Source organism: Glycine soja, chromosome 2 (assembly GCF_004193775.1).
Source record: "Glycine soja cultivar W05 chromosome 2, ASM419377v2, whole genome shotgun sequence".
In the NCBI taxonomy this organism is placed as follows: domain Eukaryota; kingdom Viridiplantae; phylum Streptophyta; class Magnoliopsida; order Fabales; family Fabaceae; genus Glycine; species Glycine soja.
The window spans coordinates 50,011,194-50,023,813 of NC_041003.1; the positions used below are offsets into that span (position 1 = coordinate 50,011,194).

A 12,620-nucleotide genomic window follows, 5' to 3' on the forward strand; every position below is an offset into this window, starting at 1 on the left:
TTCATATGCCTTCGCGAGAAAGAAGACGAATAACATTGTTTCTCTTGTGATGACGGTATGACTGTAACAGACCATATTAAACTTTGTAATATTGCCAAAAATTATTTTGACAAATTGTATTGTGGTGAATCAATTCACTTGAAATTGATGTAGTAATAAATCATGTTGCTCTTTACTTGACGTCTTCTTATAACAATTCCCTCCTTGCTTCTTTTACTATTGATGAGTCCAAAAATGTTCTTTTTCAAATGAATTCCAACAAATCACCTGGCCCATATGGTTTAAACTCCGATTTTTACAAAATTTTTTAGAATTTTTGTGGTTTAGACATCTTTGCGGCAGCTACCTCCTGATTGGAAAATGTATCCTTCCCACCTCCTCAAATTAACCAAAGTACCAAACTGTCATTGTCCTCATCCCCAAAATCCAAAATCCAACCATTATGAAAGACTTCAGACCCATTTCCTTATGTAATGTACTTTATAAAATCATCTCTAAAACCCTATCCAATCACCTTCAGCCTTTACTAAATAAATGTATATCTTTGGAGAAATATGCTTTTGTGGAGGGACGCTCTATACTAGACAACGTCCTTATTGCATCAGAAACAGTCCACCACATGTAATGTAAGTCAAGAGGAAAAGTTGGTGAAGTTGCTCTAAAAATTGACATAAGCAAGGCTTTTTAATTACATGGTTCAATGGAGCTATTTGTTGGGTTTAATGGCAAAAATACGAAGCAAGGTTGGAAACTCTCCAAAAACTCTAATGCTATAGTAACACAGGTACTCAAAGCTAAATATTTCCAACATAGTGGATTCTTGGATGCTCCTCTAGGACATAATCAAAGCTATACATGACGTAGCATCCACGCTTCACAGGTTCTTATAAGAGAAGGCACGAGGTGGTCCATTGGCAATAATGGTCATTCGGTTAATATCTGGACCCAAACATGGCTAAGGAATCCAGTTAAGTCTTTCCTCTCATCCCCCCCGCCCCACCAATTGGTCTTGAAAATTTAACTATTGGTGCCCTCATTGAACACAATCATAACTGCTAGAAACTGGAAATACTAGAACAATTTTTTACAAATGATGATCAGCAAGATATCAAGAGTATTCCATTGTAACATACTGATCAAAAGGACAAACTGGTTTGGAACATATCATTTGTAATGACCACTTGAAGATCCCAGGTAATTAGACGACCATTTGGAGTCTTAAAATTCCATCGAAGATCAAACACTTCCTGTGGCGATCACTCCGTTCATGTCTCCCCATTCGGGTTCGACTACAATCAAAAGGAGTCACTTGCCTTGTCTTCTGCAGCTACTGCAAAAGAAATCCTGAGAATGAATGGCATATTTTTTTCGGGTGTGAGCAGGCCAAGAAGGTCTGGGAAATTGCAGGTCTTTGTACTCAAGTTTCTAATTGCATGCATGAAGCCGAATCTGTATTGGAGCTCATCTCAAATCTACTGAACACCCTACCATTAGATCCCAAACATACATTTTCGCTTACACTTTGGTGCATCTGGAAGCGGCGAAATGAAAAATCTAGGAGAACAAAGACCCACCGCCTACAATATCAGTCACACACGCACAATAATTTCTCGAGGAATGGAACATGGTCCACAAGCATCAGAATCTGCAAATCCATAACCAAAATGATGAGAATTCAACTCCATTTCGATGGGTAAGGCCGACCTATAACTCCCTCAAAGTCAATGTAGATGCAGTTGTATTCACAGATTGCGGTTCTTTTGGAGCGAGTATCTTGATTAGAGACCACAATGGATTCTTTGTAAAGGCAAAATCTGTTGCACAAAGTGGAAAGTCAAAGCCACGTGAAGCTGAAGCTAGGGCACTCATGAAAGCACTTCTATGGATCACACAACTGTAATCCAACAATGTTTTCATTGAAACTGACTGCAAAGTCGTGGCGAATGCGATGAAAATTAGATTAAAAGGGTCCTTGGAATTTTACTCTATTCTTACAAATGTAAAAACTTACTTTCTCTCAACCAAAGGGTGAGTTTCATTAGGAGGCAAACCAACTAAGGTACTCACACACTAGTTAGGACATCTAGGGTTCCATGCTAATCACCATGTTTATGAGCATATTTCCAATTATATCTTTTCTCTTATTACGAATGAAATGCAGTAAGTCATTTCCCTAAAAAAACATGTGATTGTTATGGAAATCTAGTTTGTTCGTTTCTCTTTCTTTGTTTTGGGAATCTAGTCAGTATATATATATATATATATATATATATATATATATATATATATATATATATATATATATATATATATATATATATATATTATAAAGCAAAAATATATATTTTGCGAAGGTGATTGTTCTGGTGCCTTAATAATGCAAGGGTCCGAGTATCCATCTCATGTAGATAAATGATAGCATAACATGTGTGTATTAATTTATCCACTTTACTAATGAAGTGACATCTATTTTAAATTTAGAACTTTTTTATTTTAAGAATATATACTTAATTGTACGTAAACGGATGTCTTCTCGATCCCTCTTTAGTAATGTTGTGACAGTGCAAGTGGGAAGAAATCACAAGGGTAGGGTTGGGGATACGTCGTTGAAAATAAGTTGAGGACAAGTGATAAATACGGATTAGGAATATTAAGAGAGAAACAACATTTTTTATATGTAAATTTCAAATACATCTTGACTTGTAGTAACCAGTGAAGATTTAGTTTAATGATTTTTTTTTCCTGAACTCAACGGAGCGGATAACTTCCTCCACAGTTTTATTTTGGCTTGTGGAATGTGGAGGACCGATCCTCCACTTTTGTTCGATCAGCCGTTGATTAACTCATGTTATAAATGAATGGTTGAAATTAAATAATTTTAGTTCAAGAGTATGAAACAAGGGAGAAAAGGATCCATTTTACTAGTACTACTTTACATTGTAAATTCATAATCCATTTTTTCTTATTTTTATTTGTTTAATCAATCAAACATGTTGCATAAAAGAAATCAATGTAACATGCAAACTGCAAAGACATTGAATGAATGGAAGTGAAATGCATGCACAGCAGAGGCTCAACTCAAATTGCAGCATAAATATCAGAGAAACCGACGCCACTCCATAGGGTCACGTGTGCATTCGCCGTAGTGGATCATTCATCACCTTTCACCCGATTACCGGATAAAAACGATTTTTCTTCATAAAGGCATCACGTATATGCCACGTAGGTCATTTCACGACTCACGAAGCATAGATTTTTTTCTTCACCCGATAGTGATACGCTGCTTCGCCCTTGCATCACTCCATAATCTTATGCACCTCAATGGCCTTATCATATCCACTCCGCCAATCAACGACTCTCAAATCTCAAATATCATTATTGTGGGCTCCACAAACAATTTGCTGTACTTTCACGTGTGCCAATGAAGTGTTTTTTTCCTTTAGGGAGAATAACTATCGTAAATTTATTTATTTAAGTTTATTCATAAAAAAGATAGCACTGCATTATTTACACATAAAGAATTTACAATTATATTTTAAGAAATTTGTAATCCGAATCTTTAATAAATAAGAAACGAGTAATATAATTAGTGCACTGTTTAAATAATGGAAAAAAAATGGTCATTGAAACTTGAAAGATGTTTGATTGCAATGTCCTTAAGCTTTTGAACGTCTCAAAAGACAAAATGTAACAGACAACTGAGAAAAGGCCACATCCAAAGTATATAATTGTTTGTGTCAGAATATCTAAAAATTTAATAGTAAAAAAATGTGTAATATAACATAGATCCACATGAGTGGCGGCTAGATTGATAGCATGGAGTTGATAATTCATAAATAATGGATCAATAATGACAATATAGTTCCTAACAAACTGGGCACACAGCTGACATACGTGGTATTGTGATTATCCTGTTGGCTGTTGCTATAAATAGCCTTCCCTTTCCTTCCCCTGCAGTGCAGTTTAGTTTGGATTTGATTAACAGTAGCGAGGTTGATCAAAGATGACTGTAGGGTCAGGAATATCTGTTGCAGATGGGAACTTGATGGTGTTGGGGTACAAAGTGCTGAGCCATGTCCATGACAAGGTTCTTCTTACCCCTGCACGTGGTGGTGCTTTGCTCAATGGGGCATTCATCGGGGTTCAATCCCATCACAAGGGTAGCCGCACAGTCTTCCCAATTGGCAAGCTTCAGTATGTATTGCATACTCTTCACTTTTCTCTTTTCAATTTTCTCTCTCTATCTTTTCTTGTTGCTTGTCACAATCAGGAACTGCACGTGCATGAACTTGATTACTTTAGATGTGTGTTGCTGCATAGTAAATGTAATATTTAGGATGATGCTTGTTTTATTTCAGGGGGCTGAGATTTATGTGTGTCTTCCGGTTCAAGATGTGGTGGATGACGCAGAGAATGGGCACTTGCGGACAAGAAATCCCCATTGAGACGCAGTTCTTGCTTGTTGAAGCACACAGTGGCTCTGATACTGAAGGAGGAGAAGACCAAGGTGCTGCTACCTATGCAGTTTTCTTACCCCTTCTCGAAGGAGATTTCAGAGCAGTTCTTCAGGGGAATGATCAAAACGAGATTGAAATCTGTGTGGAAAGTGGTATGTGATCTTCAGAAGAAGAAAAAAAAAACATTCATTACTTTATTCACATATATGTGGTGATTTTTTTGTTGCTGTTGTGCAAAGTGATGAAATTTGTATATTATTGCAGGTTGTCCTGCTGTGGAGGAATTTGATGGGACTCATTTGGTTTATATTGGGGCTGGGTCCGACCCTTTTGAAGTCATAACAAATTCTGTCAAGTGAGTTACAACCTTTCAAAGATTGAGTTTCAAAGTCTGTTTATTACTATCAGGATCCAGCTTTAAACTTTAATCTTCTGAAGTAATATATTTGTTTTAACATAACTACACTTTTGTTTTAACATAACAACTCAAGTTATTGAATTTATTTTACTTTTTTGTAATTTTGTTTAGGACTGTTGAGAAACACTTACAGACCTTTGCACATCGCGAGCGAAAGAAGGTAGATTGCTTCACCCTCCCAAAATGGAAATTCCATAGACACTCTTATTTCTGAGCACAGCATCTTAAAGTTCACTACCTCTAATTTTTACTCCCCCCCAATTATATTCAGATGCCAGATATGTTGAACTGGTTTGGATGGTGTACATGGGATGCTTTCTACACTAATGTCACTTCAGAGAATGTGAAGCAAGGATTACAGAGGTGGTACTTCTTTCCAAGGACTTATGATATATGCATCACATACACATTAATTTGACTCTTGCATTTTTATTTTATTTTATGCAGCTTCGAGAAAGGTGGAATTCCTGCTAAGTTTGTTATAATTGATGATGGATGGCAATCTGTTGGCATGGACCCCAATGGTGTTGAGTGGAAATCTGATAGTTCAGCCAAGTGGGTACTTCTTTTCTAAGTTTCATTATCAGATTGTAATTCCATCCATTTTACATTGTTGAATAAGTCCATTTTTTTTTTTTGCTTTCTTGTCCAACAGCTTTGCAAATCGCTTAACTAACATCAAAGAGAATCACAAATTCCAGAAAGATGGCAAAGAAGGTCAACGGGTAGAGGACCCAGCTTTGGGACTTGGTCATATTACCAATCAAATCAAACTAGAGCATAATATAAAGTATTGCCATTTTCATTTTATTGTTTCTATTTCTCCATAAGATATTCAGTTCACAAATAGTACTCATGATCTTTGTAAAATCTTCCCCAGGCATGTATATGTGTGGCATGCAATAACAGGATATTGGGGTGGTGTTAGACCCGGGGTTCCGGGCATGGAGCACTACGAGTCAAAGATGGTCTTCCCTGTCTCATCTCCTGGAGTTGAGTCTAATCAACCAGATGAAGCTTTGACAACAATTGCCATCAATGGGCTTGGCCTTGTGAATCCTGAGAAAGTTTTTCACTTTTATGATGAACTCCACTCATATTTGGCATCTTCTGGTATTGATGGTGTCAAAGTTGATGTTCAGAATATCCTTGAAACTCTTGGAGCAGGACATGGTGGGAGGGTGAAACTTGCAAGGAAATACCACCAGGCATTGGAGGCATCAATTGCTAGGAACTTCCCTGACAACGGAATCATTTGTTGCATGAGTCACAACACTGATGGATTATACAGGTATGGATTGCTTATAAAACTTCAGTGAATGCTTTTATTAACATTACTCTAGATTTATTTATTAATGATGATGATTTTCTTTATGAATTTACTTGTGTAGCGCCAAGCGTTCAGCTGTTATTAGGGCATCAGATGACTTCTGGCCAAGAGACCCTGCATCCCACACGATTCACATTGCATCAGTGGCTTACAATACTATTTTCCTTGGTGAATTTATGCAGCCAGACTGGGATATGTTTCATGTAAGTCATCAATTACATGATCCTTCTTTTTTCATGAAAAAAAAAATGTACTTACTTCTGCAGGAGCTAATTAACTTCTTGTGCAATATGTAGAGCTTACATCCAATGGCTGAATATCATGGTGCGGCACGAGCTGTAGGAGGATGTCCAATTTATGTCAGGTGAGTAGAGATTGTAACTTTTTTTTTCAATGCTTTTTTAATTTGATAAAAGATATCTTACCTTCGGATGTTGTTATATTGTGCAGTGACAAGCCCGGACACCATGACTTTGATCTTTTGAAGAAGCTTGCACTACCTGATGGTTCTATATTAAGGGCTAAACTTCCAGGAAGACCAACAAAGGATTGCTTATTTACCGATCCTGCCAGAGATGGAAAGAGGTAAAGAATCCAAAATGATTTGGCTACCTATATAATATAGTTATATACTTGACGAGTTGATGTAGTATCTTACTCTTTACACTCTACTACGAAATGTAGTATGCATGCTTTTTTATATTTGTATTTTACTTAACTCCTCCTGCTGCTTTTGCAGTCTTCTGAAGATTTGGAACATGAATGATTTTTCTGGAGTTATTGCGGTATTCAATTGCCAAGGAGCTGGGTGGTGCAAAGTTGACAAGAAGAACCTTATCCACGATGAGAATCCGGGCACTGTCACAGGTGTCGTTAGAGCTAAAGATGTTGACTATTTATCCAGGATAGTAGATGATAAATGGACAGGAGATGCCATTATTTATTCCCACCTTGGTGGTATGTTTTTTTGGCTTGACACGACACTTACGAATATTACAAAAGTTAACCTAAATTTTCTTTTGTGTAATGGTCATTTTATTATATCAATTGGCAGGAGAAGTGGTTTACCTTCCAAAGGATGCATCCATCCCAGTTACCTTGAAAACCAGAGAATATGAAGTTTTCACAATAGTTCCCGTGAAGGAATTGAGCAATGGTGTCAAATTTTCTCCTATTGGTTTAATAAAGATGTTCAATTCAGGAGGGGCTGTCAAAGAGTTTAGTTGGGGATCTAATGAAAGTACAAATGTAGCCGTAAAAGTTCGCGGTTGTGGCCAATTTGGTGCTTATTCATCAGCTCGGCCTAAGTTGATAACAGTTGATTTAGAAGAGGTAGAATTCAAGTATGAGGAAGAATCTGGATTGGTGACTATTGATTTGAGAGTACCCGAGAAAGAGTTATACCAATGGAGCATTTCTATTGATTTTTGAATCAAATACTTTGTCTCTAGATGAAGGGGTTTATGGTTATGGACTTGATAGTGTGTATTCATAGTTCGTAACAATATGATGAGTGTATGTAGACCAATAGCAGGAAATGTTAGAAGTTCCCTGTAAGGAATAACCAGAAGCAATGAATACATAGTACTAAGTTCTCTACGTATTTCTTGTGATATACTTGAGCAGAATGTAAATGCAGTCTTCGGATCGTTCCCCATACAGTATGAATTGGTTGCTCTTAGTTTCATTATGCCTCATTTCTACAAAGTTCATTGTAGTTTCGTTAAGTTAGAAAAGAAATATACAGATAGAAATGCATTCTGATTAGCCCGCATATCCTTCAAATGGAGAACTGATTGATTTGATAAATTCAAATATTACATGTCTTCAATTTTTTTATGCTCCACTGCAAATATTACTCAAGGCGTTTCTGCAAGTATGGAACTCCTATGCTGATATGCTCTCATGGAAAGCAGTTACTGAGAAACCCACATTGAGAGCAGGTCCTTGTTGGATTGGTCTAGGACTCTGAATGAATCCTCTTAATCCAACAAGTACTTCAGAACAAACCTGAGGACTCTGCAGGAGACAAATGTTAACCAAAGCACCGAATAAGTAAACCTGATGTATATGCAAGCAAGTATTGAAACTTATAGATTCAATGATTATAGCACTCCCTAGGAATTCCAGCTTCACAAAATGATGGCATGAGTCTAGAGTAAAAGTATATAAATTAAAGAATGAAAGAATTACTAATAAAATTAGGCCTTAACTATGCTTAGCAAACCATTTTATCCCCAACCTAAATTCATTAATTCTAGAAACAATCCATTCTTTTTTCAGATATAGCTTGATGGACACCAGCAAAAAATAACAGAAAAAAATGAAAGAGCTTTTTGTCTCCAATCTTCATTCTTGCACCTGTGAAAGAAAACAGAAGTCCAGTACCAAGATTAAGAGACCAAATGCAAGGCAAGGACATGCTTTTGGCCTTTTGAGCACCACCCGATAGACCACCAAATGAGTGCATTTTTTTTTTCTCTGTGACATGAGATCCCTACTACACAATGATAAAGTGATTCACTAGAAATGCCATCAATCACATTTTAAACATTGTCAAGTGACTAGTGCCGAGTTTATTAGCAATAGTCTAGGAGTTTCCTTGTTGGGCTTTTTGCTAATCCTTTACACACAAAAATTTGATGCAAAGTCTCCAAAATCTATCCCAAAAAATTCATTAATAAGCTCCTTCAAAAGATAAATGATAATTTTTTAAGAAGTCTGCGATAAACTTTAGATAAAGTTATGGTACTAAATTGAAATCGGTGCTTATATTAAGTAATGAAATGAATAGCATGTTTGGAAGCTGAAAAGCTAATACCAATCAAGTGCTTCCTGACCGAATTCCAAAACCAAGAACACTGTAGTATGTATTTTTTTTTTTTAAAAAAAAAAAGTGAAAAGAAGGCAACAGCCACAGCCCACAGGTAGCGCCTACCGCCCACAGGCGGCCACAACCAGTTTGTGTTTTATTTATATAATTATTATTTGAGAAATTATATTTATATTGATTTGTACAACAATGAAATTAAAAGGTGTAAAAATTATATGAATAATATTTGAGTTTCAATACAATGGTTAGGCCTACGAAAGGTGGTAGAAATAAGCGTCTTGGGCAAAACAAAACCTTGGTTAAACCCTGAACTCAAAGTTGCATTACAGGAGAGAGAGAGAGAGAGAGAGAGATGTTTGGGAGGGGAACGGTGTGGTCAGTGTTGAGGCGCGGCAAAGAAGCTTGCGGCGGATTTCACAAGCTGAGAGGAACGCCTTTCTCTTATTCTTCTTCTTCAACACCTTTCAAGTTCTTATCCCCTCCCGTCTCCACCCATTGCTTTCATGCTTTCCGATCCCAACTAATCCCCAAGGTTACCTCACTTTCTCATCTGGGTACTCTTCAATTTTCAATTTTTATCCCTTTTAAACTTGTATGATCTTATGGGGTCATGATCTGTTCCTTTACTTTTTATATATTCACAATCACTCCCTGCCATTCTCTTGTTCTTTTTGAATCCCTCCCTGTCCCTGATGATGCTATTATGTGAGTGTGAATGATTAGTTAGTTATGAGGAAATGATGCTTTTTATTTAGGGTCATCATGTTCATGTGCCACAAATGAGGAACTTTTCTAAGATGGTCTCTGCTGAACAAAAGGAGGAGGGATTAAAGCTGCTAGTGAGTGGGGGTTCTCGTGCTCAGAAATTGGTTGGAATATGGCTCTTTGGGTCAGCGGCATGGGTGTTCAGCATGGTGGTGCTCGGGGGTTTAACAAGACTCACCCGATCTGGTCTTTCAATGACTGAATGGAAATTCACCGGTACTCTCCCTCCTTTCTCGGATGAAGAATGGTTGCAAGAGTTTGACAAATATAAGCAGTCACCTGAGTTCAAGCGGTAAACTGCAAACACTTGCTATGGCTTATCACCTTTAAATGCATTTCTTCTACACCTTTTATTTTCCATTAACTTATGAAATGCATCAAGGGACTTATTTTTTTTCTGGGAGAAAAAGATACATATTCCTTAACACATGTAAATAAGTCCTCTTGAACTTGACTGACTAATTGCTAATGTTAAAATCAAACAATGAAACTTAGATAATTAAAAATGATGGTGAAGAATAATTGACTGAATAGATCAATTTTTTAAATTGGCCTTCTGTAACTTTGCCAATGGACAAGCTTGTTTTATCTTTCAAGTTCCAATTACAATCTACAATTTGTAGTATTTATTACATGAAAAACAAGGGATTAATTAACTGGAAGTGAGTCAACACTTGACACTCATTCTGAAAGAGCTTATTAGTTCTTTTGAATGTTATGATGATAATTAGTTTTGCCCTTGTTGCAGTGTTAACAGAGGCATGAAGATTGAAGAATTCAAATTCATATATTGGATGGAATATGCACATCGTATGTGGGGAAGGGCACTAGGAGTTATGTTTGCTTTGCCATATTCATATTTTCTTCATAAGGGGTATATTACCTTGAGATTGGGACTGAGACTCTCTGCTCTGTTTGCCCTGGGTGCTGGGCAGGGTCTCATTGGTTGGTGGATGGTCAAAAGTGGTTTAGAGGTTGGAACATAAATAAAATAAATTCCTCTCTTTATTTGAAGTTAAATTGACCTTCCCTGTCAGATTCTAATAACATTTTCTTTCTTTAGGAACCACCATCTGAATATTCTCAGCCAAGGGTAAGCCCTTATCGTCTTGCAGCTCATCTTACATCAGCATTTGCTATTTACTGTGGCCTCTTTTGGACTGCACTTTCTGTTGTTATGCCTGAACCACCAGCTGAATCACTAACATGGGTTCGTGGGGCAGCTAAAGTGAGGAGACTTGCATTGCCTATCAGCATACTTGTTGGTCTTACTGCAGTCTCTGGTGCATTCGTTGCTGGAAATGATGCTGTATGTTCTCTTATTTCATAGTTTCTTGCCTTTCATATTTATACTTGAAATGATAATTGAGCCTTTGGTGAGGATAAAGATCATCATTCTGCTCACATGTTGATTGCCAGGGGCATGCTTTTAATACTTTCCCAAAGATGGGTGATACATGGATACCAGGAGACATTTTTGAAATGAAGCCTCTGATCCGAAATTTCTTTGAGAATACGGCAACTGTGCAGGTAATTAATCCATGCCGATATCTCTGAAAAGTTTAAATAGTAATATCCTCATAAGTGTGGTTTGGTGGCCAAAGTTTTAACAACATGAAGTTCTAATTGGTGTTTTGCATTGCTCTTAACAGCTTGATCACCGTATACTTGCAACTGCAACTCTGATTTCTGTGAGCATTTTATGGTGGTCAACAAGAAAGCTGGAGATACATCCTGCAGTACGATCTGTGATTGGAGGTGCTGTTGGCATGGCAACTCTTCAGGTCATAATTTCATTTCCACTTTTATATACTTTACAGTAATAATTATCATTTTGTATTGTTGTTTCTAGCTAGTTCTCTGCCTTTCGATATATTGCCTCCTTTGTCGAGCTGTGAATACTCAGACCTGTTACTTGACGTGTTTTTGTCTGATTCTTCAACTAAATGAAGATGATGATAATACATAGATAAAATAGAAATAAGAAGAAAGACTTTATGGTATTTGTTTTTGTTAGTAGTCTAGTATATGATTTCCCAGAGGCTGTTGTCATCAAGTATAATGTAATTAATTTTGCATGGTTTCAGGTCACCTTAGGAATTTCAACGCTTCTTTCATATGTACCTGTTTCACTGGGCACTGCACATCAGGCTGGAGCCTTGACACTTCTGACATTTATGTTACTTCTTAATCACACGGTTCGAAGACCGTCTTTGTCCCTTCTCAAATCTCTGCCTCAAGTTGGAAAAGCACACTAATTGTTTCCCGATATTATATTGCATCAAGGATTAGGCCTTTTAAGTTGACAAAATCTGTGGCTATTATTTTTTCCATGCTAAATTTTGCGTTGAGCTCCTTCTCCAATTTTCCACTGTTGGAATCTTCTGTATTTGTTTTGTACATTTGAAGCATGAAAATTCATGATGATGCAACTGTTCTGTTGATTATGTAATGAGCAGATACATATTATCAGAAATTATAACATGTGATTGGATGAAGAGAATAAAAAAATTGTAATTTAACTGATCTGTTAACATGATATCCAAGGTTTTTCCAGGGTGGAGCTGTGGAGGCTACCTTAAATGAATATTTTGAAAATGAAGCAGCTAAACACTTGGGGTTGGTTTATTCAGACCTATAACTGACCAAATCATTCAAGCTCACAACACAGAGTTCAATACCACAATATCTTTACAGCATTGTCACTATTTAGAAATCTTAAAATGATGCAGAAGACACCAGGTATGAGATCTAACAGGCAATGACTAATCCCACAAAACAGCTTTCGTCTATGGGCATAGGACGCAAATTTTTTAT

At 36.9% G+C, this 12,620-nt stretch overlaps 2 protein-coding genes across 2 annotated transcripts; both read left to right on the forward strand.

The window, feature by feature from the left end:
* Positions 1 to 3,833: 3,833 nt before the first annotated feature.
* LOC114403343 (probable galactinol--sucrose galactosyltransferase 1) lies at positions 3,834 to 7,972 on the forward strand. The gene is made up of 13 exons (XM_028366252.1): positions 3,834 to 4,194; positions 4,359 to 4,609; positions 4,722 to 4,812; positions 4,987 to 5,035; positions 5,147 to 5,238; positions 5,323 to 5,430; positions 5,531 to 5,665; positions 5,756 to 6,166; positions 6,267 to 6,408; positions 6,502 to 6,569; positions 6,656 to 6,790; positions 6,945 to 7,162; positions 7,260 to 7,972. The coding sequence occupies exons 1-13, from the start codon at positions 4,004 to 4,006 to the stop codon at positions 7,634 to 7,636; spliced, it is 2,268 nt and encodes a 755-aa protein (XP_028222053.1). The 5' UTR covers positions 3,834 to 4,003; the 3' UTR covers positions 7,637 to 7,972.
* Positions 7,973 to 9,244: 1,272 nt separating this feature from the next.
* On the forward strand, positions 9,245 to 12,331 carry LOC114403348 (cytochrome c oxidase assembly protein COX15-like). Its single transcript, XM_028366265.1, has 7 exons — positions 9,245 to 9,570; positions 9,794 to 10,095; positions 10,552 to 10,777; positions 10,867 to 11,112; positions 11,223 to 11,333; positions 11,456 to 11,587; positions 11,891 to 12,331. The coding sequence occupies exons 1-7, from the start codon at positions 9,391 to 9,393 to the stop codon at positions 12,059 to 12,061; spliced, it is 1,368 nt and encodes a 455-aa protein (XP_028222066.1). The 5' UTR covers positions 9,245 to 9,390; the 3' UTR covers positions 12,062 to 12,331.
* The last annotated feature ends 289 nt before the right edge of the window (positions 12,332 to 12,620 follow it).

Bases quoted from the DNA above. Each gene is read 5' to 3' on its own strand.
- LOC114403343 (XM_028366252.1), top strand. From the start codon at position 4,004: ATGACTGTAGGGTCAGGAATATCTGTTGCAGATGGGAACTTGATGGTG. The intron at 6,409-6,501 runs GTAAGTCATCAA...TGCAATATGTAG, and splicing joins CAGACTGGGATATGTTTCAT to AGCTTACATCCAATGGCTGA. The intron at 7,163-7,259 runs GTATGTTTTTTT...ATCAATTGGCAG, and splicing joins TATTTATTCCCACCTTGGTG to GAGAAGTGGTTTACCTTCCA.
- LOC114403348 (XM_028366265.1), top strand. From the start codon at position 9,391: ATGTTTGGGAGGGGAACGGTGTGGTCAGTGTTGAGGCGCGGCAAAGAA. The intron at 10,096-10,551 runs GTAAACTGCAAA...CCCTTGTTGCAG, and splicing joins CAGTCACCTGAGTTCAAGCG to TGTTAACAGAGGCATGAAGA. The intron at 10,778-10,866 runs GTTGGAACATAA...TTCTTTCTTTAG, and splicing joins TGGTCAAAAGTGGTTTAGAG to GAACCACCATCTGAATATTC.